The sequence below is a fragment of the Atta cephalotes genome (assembly GCF_000143395.1).
Source record: "Atta cephalotes unplaced genomic scaffold scaffold00023, whole genome shotgun sequence".
Classification (NCBI taxonomy): Eukaryota; Metazoa; Arthropoda; class Insecta; order Hymenoptera; family Formicidae; genus Atta; species Atta cephalotes.
The window spans coordinates 4,833,124-4,843,762 of NW_012130087.1; the positions used below are offsets into that span (position 1 = coordinate 4,833,124).

Sequence of the window (10,639 nt, forward strand, 5' to 3'; positions counted from 1 at the left end):
TATATATATATAATATTATATATATATATATATATATATATATATATATTTTAAACTTCAACTTTGAAGTGGAATATTTCGATTTTTAATCCCGTTCCGAGTATTGAGTTTTAAAGCATATGGAATGCTAAACAAGCTTATTCTGTAAGTTCCAGAAAAATCTAAAGAAAATGGATTTTTTCGGAGAACGTTCTTAAGCGAAATAAATGCAACGGAATCTATTGGTCAATGATTACAACTAAATAAACTTCTTTTTACATCTAATAATGAATATTTCTCAACAAGAGATACAGACTCAATACAATACAATGAATTACGTTTGTTTTCTGTTTTACCCTCTTGTCTTTTTACTTCTTATCCTGTTTCTTCATTTTCTGTCGTCCAAGATAAAATTGTTGAAGAAACATGTGACAATAAACACAATTGTTGATAAAACAGTGGGAACGAGAGAAAAAGACAAACAAACTAGAAACAGGAAGCAAAGAATACATTGCAGATCAGATTTTAAAGACTTTGAATTCTTTCCAGCAAGAGACACAAATGAGTGTAACAAATGAGTGTCAAGTATCTTTATCTCTGTTTAACATTGCAAACAATTATGTAATTTATTGTGTTGCATTGTGTCATTTGTCTCTTATTGGAAAGTACCCAGTATAACAAAATGAATCACAACATCTTTGTTATTTGTAATGTTAAATAAACATGAAACACTATATTATATTGTCAGTTATTTCACCTTTTATTTTTCATTTGTCTCTTATTGCTGGAAAGCATTCAGTCACTATCATTCTATGTAATTCCATTGCAATTTACGAGGCTTTAGATGAATGAATAAATCAAACGTTACGATGTATATCGCGATATTGAAACATGTATACATCATCTCATCATCACATCTCTGTAGAGACAGTGATTGCGAATATACTTATGTTCATTTCCATCAACGTAGATTAACTTAATCTTGGTTCAACTTACTCTTCGTCTTTTTCTAATTCTAAATATTAGAATTAGTTAAGTTGAACCGAGATTAAAATTAATCTACATTGATGGAAACGGACATTAGATAGCAAAAAAGAACATGCCTAAGTATGTCTAAGTATGATCGTCATTTACAATTAAAACCAGTCTACGTCATTTCTTGTTATTAGATCGCGATTCTGGGAGAATATGTTTCCGCGATTGGGATTGGCATGTCAACTTTTCAATGACTAAAGGTACGTTCGGAGAAACTTGTTAGCACTTTAGTGTTATCCTATTCTTGTTTTACTTATAAATAAAGATAAACTGATAGAACAAATAGTACTTAAATTTCTCGAATTGCACCCTGAATTCTGAAAAGGATCCACCAGGCCGACAAATGACGATCAATAAGATCTCGATCTCGCGATTGGGACCAATCGATAAGTACCGCGCTATCGGATTGGCTTCGACATTACCAACATATTGTCTCTCTCTCCTTCTCTACGATTGTATTCGATAATTCTAATTACGCGTCCCGACTCCCACTGAGAACGAGACTTTATGCCTTTATGGCGTTTCGCGCTAAAAGTCAGTCGGCTCGAATTCGAAAATCGGATCGGGCGAGCGCAGCGGAGCAGACGAAATTCCGCCATATAGATAAAGCAGCAACAGCAGCAGCAGCAGCATGAACGTCGGCAGTGATATCACGCAGTTATCCTACAAGGAGCTGCAGGCCCTGGCCCTGAGGTATCGCGTACCGGGTAACATCAAGGTGAGTTGTCACCATCGTCGCCGACAATGCCGACATCATCATCGCGACGAAGACGTCCTAACGACCGTTTTCTTTCTCTGTCTAATCTAATCCATTCTTGTCACCGCCGTCACCGGTTTCTGTTACCAAGAGACAAATTTATTCGAACTCCCATCGAAGATCGCGCCCCGATCGATCGACGGTTGCGATCAGTTGCGATTCAAGTGGCTTCGGCGTATCCTCTGTAAGCTCTTTGAGTCGAGGAAGTCGAGCGTGGCGCGTTAAAATCGGCGATTAGCTGGATTTCTCTCGATCCGATCGAAGACAAGATCCAGATGAATGTGCGATCTGGAAATTCCTAACCAAGACACAATCACCTGAAGCTGCTGCAATCCTGCAACTCGTCCAAATCGTCATTGTCATCGTGTCGCAAGGGGTTGTGGTAATAACGGACGGATATATCCGACTCATTTGAACGCCGTTTCCACTTCGGTCCCGATCGCTTCCCGCGACCCGAGTGGACATGAATGACCATCGCAGGACAATCGCTCGCGACCGGCAAGAACGAGCCGTTTCCTCTCGTTCATGTAACGCTGCCTCGCAATCCGGAGAGGTACACGAGATCCTAACCAAGACTTACGTGAAATTGTCTACGTAACGTCATCATTCTTGTCAGTTTCTCACGGACGGGATTTCCCCTACGCCCCATTACTTTCTTCTTTCGCCTAAGATCTGCACTTACGCTTATGCACTTCACTTTGGGTGCATTCTGCTGTTTCACACATGATAGATTATTTATCCTTGTTTAACATTCGATAAATAACAAAGATAAATTATGTGTCATGCATATTATATGAAAAACAATGCACTTTTTTTTGTTTCAAATGCAGAGTGTAGCAAAGTGCATTAGCTAAAGCTAATTCTATATAATTCTAACCAGATATGTCTATAATTCCAAGCTAATTCTATCCAGACAAACTTGTATATCGCATAGAGCCATTACATATGCACAAAGAAAATTATTCAATCGCATTTCTTTCATAAGGATGCATGTAAAATACGATTAATTTTCTTTATGTTCATATGATTGTTTAAATTTGTTTGGATAAACTAATCCCTAATCGTATTATTTTCAGTATGTATTCCTATGCATTTGTTAATTTCGACCGTCTTTATTTACTTTCTTTAAGTAGCTAGAGATATTGTTAGAGTCCAAAATTAATCGAGCCATATAATATGATGTTATAAATATTAATCATTAACTATAATTTCCTGTAATTTTGATAGTAAATTTGATTTAGTAATCAATTTGTAAAAATTATTTAATTTCTACTAAAATGTTTATCAATTCTCAATTTTGATATTTCTAGTTTCATTATCAGATTTTCAATAAGTTTTCAATAAATTTTTCAATAAGTAATTAATGAAGTTTTTATTTTTCAATTCAGAGTTTCCACATTTTTCTTTAAATCATAAATAAATGATATAAAGTAAAAATTAAGTATACTTTAATTAAGAATATTAATATCCACAAAATTTTGACTTTTAAAGCCTTTTCACGTAAAAAAAATTCGATACTTTAGAGATAAATTAAAAGTTTGCCGTATGATTCATTGTTAATGACAACGTTTCGTGAATCTTGCCGTTCACTTCATCAGGATGATTCTTTTTCCATTTCTTTTAATTTAGTTAATTATCGCAAATGTTCGATTCTATTATCTTACTCTGTCATCTCATGATCCTGAAATACAGAAGAAAATGCTGGTCAAAGTTCTACAAGCCGCTAGAAGCGGAAATGATGCAGAGTTTTGCCGGTTGTTACAAGAATTAAGAAAGAATCGCAAGAGGAAAACGAGGAAGTCAAAGGACTCGAAGCTCGGGATAACATCGACGCCGTTGCACAGTCCCGATTATGTAATGACTGATGACGACTATTATTGTCAGCAACAACAACAGCAGCCACAGCAACAATCGCCTTATCAGTGGGTAAGTTATTACATTTCCATAGTTGGTTGCAATATGGCATCGACGTATCAATCAAATTGCATTCCCATTTTTTCTTTCATTTCTGCCATTTTATATTTCATTCAATTTCGTGATGCAGCAAACAAGCGGCAATGATTGACTTCGGACAAAGTGCTTTCCATTTTTGCAGATCGGTGCCGAGGAGGAAATAGTGAGTAAGGAGGATGATACCAAGATCCCGCAATATGAGGAGTTTAAGCAGTTCCTACTCAAGAGAATTCAACGAGAATTCCAAGCGTGTGACAACAACAATAATCAAGTGGAAGATCTGAATATTGTAGATCTACGGACAACGTCGATGTCGCCCAATCTTCAAACGATCCCTCTTGTCGAGCCGAGCTATCCGAAAGTGAATCTGATCAACGATACGGATCCTCTTGCGATCTCGTCAACTGATAGATCGAATTATCAAGTGCTGAAAGAACCTGAGGGAGGCTCGCAGGGTTCGTTTTTATTAAAGAGAATGTTACAGGCACCAGTAGGCGCCAATCTAGGTGAAATTGCTAGCTCTCTCTTCTGGGCTAGCAATTTACTAGACAATTCCGACACCCTAACCGCCGAGTCAGAGAATAATGAGAATGAGAATCATCTGGACACAAATACCAATGAATACTACAACTTGCTGAAGAATTCTAGGGGCGAGTTCTTGCTAAACGAAGCGAACTTGGTGCCTCAGCAAGTTTCAAGTGTACTAACCAGTGACAATCAATACAGGTTTCCTAGTGACGTAGATAATCGGCCCAATTCTTACCAGAATTGGACAATCACTAGCGTGGAAGTACCCGACGGTGATCTACAGTCCTCTAACTCTCGCGTGTTTCACGCGATTTATTACAACAATACGGATCCCACTGTAGCTACCGCAAACACGGACAACAATGTGACTTATCAGTATCAAACGGAGCCCCCCTGCAACAACGGTCAAAATTTCTTTAACTTTGATACGCAGAACGTCAATTACACAACTGGCACAGACATAATGGCCAATGATACCTCCGATATTTATTATCTGCAAAATTTTGGCAAACACAACGGGGAGATGGATACGGGATATTTTCGCAACGTTGATACCTTCGGACAGAATAATGTGCAGCAAAATGTCTATGCGAATGATCAACAGTATCAATACATTTATCCTCGTTTTACTCAGGAAACAAAGAATCTATTCAACGAAAGATTCGAGCAACCGCAAAACAATCTTGTGACAGGATTAGAACATAATATTAATCAAGAAATTAGTATGGGGAATTTGCAGAGACCGGCAAATGGTGCGCGTTTATTTTCTTTTTTTTTATTGATATAAATAAATAATATAAAACAAACATAATATAAAAATAAGATATATAAACTATATGTATTTTTTATATAAAAAATCATGTATACATTTCTTAATAATATCAACTGTTTTTTTTTTTGAAGAACAGATTTTTTTGACGTTTTAATTAAGATATTTCATCATTCAGGAACAGTGGAAGCGTTCCGGCCAAAGTGGACTTCCGAGTCCAACAATTTGGAGAACATTCTGAATTATCATCTATCCAAGGAAGTAGATTATTCCAAATTAAGTCAAACATCCTGCGTCTATTGCTACGTGGCTCCAATCGTCTCGCAGCGATCTAATCTGGCAATTAACGGCTGCTCGATTCAACGAAGATACACCGCTGAACAGCGACAACATTCTTTTTCGCCTTACTGGATGTTATATAATGACACATCGCAAGGTATGCGAATGACAAATGTGCCCAGCAATCCACTCGAGCAACCAATGTCGACACATGCAACCATCATCACTAACAATGATGATCTGAGAGAGATTACTAACAACGCTCCTATCAATGATGTGTGGATGAATCAGTACGAGCCGCCATCCATCGTTGACGACATGAACATTCAGGTTTCAGATTCGCTCTTTTATAGTGTTGATCGAATCGACGATGTCCCGGACGCGCCGGATATAGCAAAGACTTAAAATTCGCGCGCGATTTATGGTTATATATTAATAAACAAACAACTAGAATAAAATTATGATTTTTAAGATGATGGCGTTCCTCGAACCGCAGAGTGACGACGAAGGGACGTTTCTCTAGAATAATCATTTCTTTCCGTTTTTAAGTCACGGAAGAATTTTGTTAATGTTCCAGCTTGGAACTGGAACAACCGAAGCCTATTCGTCATTGTATACCGCGTAATTGACGTCTCAGTAATTATTTTGTGCAATTGCCGCGAGATGCAACAACGTACTCTTCCGTTTTTGCATCACCGACGAATGACAGGCGCAATTATTTCTCCGATTTGTAACTGAAACGAAAACGATATTCGAACAAAAAGAAATAGCAAACAGAAATGAAAGTTGAATAATCAATATTATCTTGTAAGATAAATGGACTGATCTATGTTTGAACGTATAACGCTTCTACCGTAGATCATTGAAAGTTCTATTTTAAAGTACAGAAGTTTCAGGACTCAATATCTTGGAAAGGCAAATATATATCGGAGATAAAATAATAAGATACTTATATTAATTAAGTACTTTTGTAGACTGTTATTACGTGAGATTGTAATGCTGTGCAATGTGAGATTTTATGTTTTTTTCATGTGTGTTAGCAGGAAAAGATTATTAGGATTTTATATTATATATAGGATTTATATGTATATACGAGTATTTCATAACGTGTAAGCATGACTTCAGAAATGAATTCAGAATACAAAAATAATATAATAACATAAAGTTAGTATAAACATTTCTTCCATCTGATTTTATTTTCGAGTTACAGACATTTTCATTAATCGTGTTTCATTAATTCTTGTTACAAATTCAACTATCTTAGCGTCTTTACACATTTCTGTCTTAATAATTAATCAGTAAGACGCGAAGATGTGTAAAGACGCTATTCCAGCTCAGTTTGTAACAAGAATTTAAGCACTTGCCGCTACAGTAGCTGACCCACATTTTTTAAAAAAGGAGTAACTAAACTCTAAAGTTAAAGTAATGGGGAGAAAATATCAATATTACTTAAAGTTATTTACTCCGTTTTTAAAAAGTATGAATTAGCCCACTGTTGCAGCAAATCCTTAATTAATTAAAACGCGAAAATATTTGTAACTCAGAAATAATGTCAAATAGAACTAATGTTTACATGAAATGTTTGTTATTTTTGCGTTCTAAATTCATTTCTAAAGTTATGCTCAAACTATGAAATACTCTGGATAATCTCATATATTGTGTCTCCTATATATTATATAGAAAATAAATAAATATAAATAAGAAATTATATAGATAAAAATTAATAAAATAAATGGAAGTTTCTTATGTATTTTTAGTTAGATTACGCAGTCGAGCTGCAGTTGTATATTAATATATAATAAATAAATAAAGTTCATGCATCAAAAAAACTCATGCGTACATCTAATTTACATGTGAATTTGGTAATCATAAAAACAGAACTCAGCAAAATCTAGCAACTATAATCAAAATTTAATAATATATTGCATGCTTCAGATTCTTTAGAATGCTAAACTTTTTCCGACTCACCCGACATAGCATCCGACTGAAACTGCGAACGTATGTAGTTTACCAGCTTCACAGAAATCGATTCCTTCCTCTGTCTTCCATACGTTCTGATTTCGTTATCCAAGTCGGCTGAGTTCTTCTTTTGCTCCGTGGATTTTCCTGGTGTCACATGTACACTGTACATTTTCGCTGATATGTGAATTGTATGCCAATTTGGAATATTTAAATCCTGTTGATCCTTTTGAAATTCTTTGGAGAACAACAATTTTTCGATCGATTGTATTTTATAATGAAAGCATTTCGCTTTTACAAAGTTTAATCTGATCAAAAAATTTTATAAATAAAATATAAATAACTTTGTTTAGAAAAATGTTTGAGTTAGTCATTAATTTAAAAAAAACTTTCAGAACTAGTAATTTCACTGCACGAAAATCTTATCGATTAATTTTATAACACAAAATAACTTTGCATTTATAATACAAAAAGTAACTTCACTTTGCGTAACTTTCTAAATTCTCGATAATAATAATAATTCACCTAATTATTGCATAGAGCACCATAACTTTCTCATCAACTACAACAGCTATTTTTGTCGTAATTTGTTTATAAACTAATCTAAAATTTGGACGAATTTCATTTCATTCACGAATATTTTCTCTGTTTCGATTCGTCTCGAAAGCCGAGAGGGCAAAATCAGTGGTGCGAGTCGGCGCGTTGTCCACGAAAGACTGCTTGAAGTGCGTTAAAGGGAAGCAAGTAAATAGCAGTAGCAGGCAGTCGCTTGTATGTATATACATGAATCATGATTACAACCGGATTGCATTCGAGTTGCGCGATTTTAATGAGTTGCTTTGTAGAGCGCTGCGCTAATTATACAGGCTTCAAACACTTTTTCCGTAAGCTCTTTACAAGGACGCAAAAGTTTGACTAATCGATACCGTAATTAGTCGTGCCTTCTGCGCATTATTTTTTTATTATTTTGCATAACTTTGTGCAAAGAAACTTCTGTCATAATTTTTTAATTTCATCTATATATATATATAGAGAGAGAGAGAGAGAGATGAAATTATCATATATATATATATATATATGTATGTATATAATATATATATATATATATATGAATTTTTTAATTATAAAATGATGTTTACATCTAAGCTCTTATTAATCGCTTAAGTTTTTTCTAGGAATATTATTATAACAAGGAGTAATATTAAAGTATCTACTTTATATTTATTACATAATCTATAATATAATAGTTTGTATTTATCATCATTATTCCAGCGAGAATCTAAAACACTTGAAAAAAAAGTATAGGTTCATTAAATTTTGGCTTTACTTTCTCGAGTAGTGGATGTGAAATTTTCAAATTCAATTTTGCTGTTCTATGGCCGCTGGTTTCTCTGTGTTTCTTCGACAGGTGGAATCGGTGAGATCGGGGGATACTTTCCTTCGTGCCAATTCCCTTCCAAATCCAATGCACGATTATGATTAACGGTATTTGTCAAACACTCCTCGATCGCAGCATCCACATTTTCCGCAGTGATGAATGTGACAGATTCTTCCTTAATCTTTTTAACCCATTCATTAAGCCTCATCTCCTTTATCTCTTGGTTCTGTTCTTTCCTTAAAATATTCTTCAGAATGGCATTTTTGCGTCTCTCCCTCATCTCCATCAGCTTGATCTCTCGCATCTTTGCTATTTCTGCATTCCATTCATCATTTATGGCATTACATGCTTTAAAGTCCTCTTCTTCGGTCAGCTTGTTAACTACTGTCTCATTAAATTGCATCTCATTTTCTTTTACAATTTGCCTTATATATGCTCTGTAATACATTAGTTAATTTTTGAAGATAAGAATATACAATAATTCAGTAGCTAGAATATTCTTGGTTGTATTAATCATATTTATTTTATTAATCATCATTATCAAAAATCAGATTTATAGAATTATACATACTTAAATGATGTCATATATGTCCTATAATTATTATATAAACGCTTGAGCTCCACGTAATCTTCCATAGGTATGACAGGTCTTTTTGGTACTCGAAAAACTTTAGATTTTGCCGTAGGGAGCCAAATTGGTTTCCTTTTCCAACGTACACACTGTATGTAGACAGAATTTGGAATAAAAGTCTCACAGAGTCCTGTAGTACCCATTGTTAGTGTATTAACATTTATTATCCTCATGGTCTGCATTGTTTTAGAACTATAAAAAATTTATTGTCATGAAAATTATATTATTATAATAATGTAATATTGATACTTATCACTATAGTGATAATTATCATATCATTTGTTCATATATTTCAATTAGTCTATTATATATATCCAGGTAACATTATGTCCGAAATATGGATATAAGACACCTTCAAGACATCTTAAGCCTCGTTTTCAAGCTACAAAGAGACAGAGAAAGAGTTTTAAGCTTTGCTTAAAATCCAACGTTGGTGCAAAAGGCCTTATATCTATAATTTGGAGATGATGTCGCTGGATACGTAAAACATACACACAAAACATATACACACATACACATAAAATAAAGAGATTAAGATAAATTCAATAAAGAAAGTAAATTGATTGACATTATATTGTAATAAACATCTTTTAAATAAAGAAATCAAAATTGATGAAGTATATAGAATATACCGAATATTAACAGTCTTCTAAAACCTTAATAATGTAAATATAATATTATAATAATCAAAATAAATATTGGAAACAATTAAATGACAAATACCAAAATACGTTTTCGAAGTAACAACACAAATCTTTCGTCACTTCGTCGCTCCAGTTTTTGGCAGGTTTTGATTATACTCCAATTTCCTCCAATTTCTCAAAAGTGAGGTTATGATATTTCTCTTTTTTTTACCTCCTCCCAGGCACGGTGATTCGCTGCGCTTGCGCATTTGGAATTGCGTTTTTGTATTTAAATACTCAAATATTCTAATTATCGTAGCTGTAATAACTTTACAAAAACAGGAATGTAAGTATCTTCTGGAAATTTTATGAACTTTATTGTACAAAATGTATCGTGCAGATATATATCGTGTATAGATAAATAAAAGAAACGTACTTTTTTAAATAAATATTCTTACATACATTAAAAAGATTCAAAAACATTTCTTTTGAGAAAAAAAAATCGATTTGTTTCCCAGCAAACGAGAATGGATTGAAATGAATTGAAATGGATTTAGATTTTTAGAAATATTGATTCACGAATGTTAAAATGAATGCTTTTCAATTCTAAATGCATGTTTATTCATTTATAGGCATTGCATGGAGCATATCTCTATGCCTTTCAATCTAAAAATAATATTAGCTTTTTCTGTGCACACAAACACAATTATTGTGAATACTATTCAATTCAAAATTTTGAAAATGCAGT

At 33.9% G+C, this 10,639-nt stretch overlaps 3 protein-coding genes across 3 annotated transcripts in view; 1 reads left to right on the forward strand and 2 right to left on the reverse strand.

Moving 5' to 3' along the window:
- The window catches only part of LOC105619961 (Kv channel-interacting protein 1-like), a 17,204-nt gene extending 9,773 nt beyond the window's left edge, over positions 1 to 7,431 (reverse strand). The window contains exon 1 of the mRNA XM_012201474.1: positions 7,269 to 7,431. Coding sequence (XP_012056864.1) covers positions 7,269 to 7,431 — 163 coding nt within the window. The remainder of the gene's footprint in view (positions 1 to 7,268) is intronic.
- LOC105619959 lies at positions 1,646 to 5,705 on the forward strand. The gene is made up of 4 exons (XM_012201473.1): positions 1,646 to 1,732; positions 3,464 to 3,697; positions 3,849 to 5,004; positions 5,200 to 5,705. The coding sequence occupies exons 1-4, from the start codon at positions 1,646 to 1,648 to the stop codon at positions 5,703 to 5,705; spliced, it is 1,983 nt and encodes a 660-aa protein (XP_012056863.1).
- A 1,027-nt stretch (positions 7,432 to 8,458) lies between the features above and the next one.
- Positions 8,459 to 9,450, reverse strand: LOC105619962 (probable 28S ribosomal protein S26, mitochondrial). Its single transcript, XM_012201475.1, has 2 exons — positions 9,209 to 9,450; positions 8,459 to 9,074 (listed from the first exon to the last, which is right to left on the reverse strand). The coding sequence occupies exons 1-2, from the start codon at positions 9,448 to 9,450 to the stop codon at positions 8,633 to 8,635; spliced, it is 684 nt and encodes a 227-aa protein (XP_012056865.1). The 3' UTR covers positions 8,459 to 8,632.
- Between the last annotated feature and the right edge of the window lie 1,189 nt (positions 9,451 to 10,639).

Excerpts from the sequence above, each read along its gene's own strand:
- LOC105619962 (XM_012201475.1), bottom strand. The coding sequence starts at position 9,450 with ATGCAGACCATGAGGATAATAAATGTTAATACACTAACAATGGGTACT. Across the intron at positions 9,075-9,208 it reads ACATATATGACATCATTTAA|AGCATATATAAGGCAAATTG; the intron begins GTATGTATAATT and ends AATGTATTACAG.
- LOC105619959 (XM_012201473.1), top strand. The coding sequence starts at position 1,646 with ATGAACGTCGGCAGTGATATCACGCAGTTATCCTACAAGGAGCTGCAG. Across the intron at positions 1,733-3,463 it reads GCGTACCGGGTAACATCAAG|AAGAAAATGCTGGTCAAAGT; the intron begins GTGAGTTGTCAC and ends CCTGAAATACAG. Across the intron at positions 5,005-5,199 it reads TTTGCAGAGACCGGCAAATG|GAACAGTGGAAGCGTTCCGG; the intron begins GTGCGCGTTTAT and ends TTCATCATTCAG.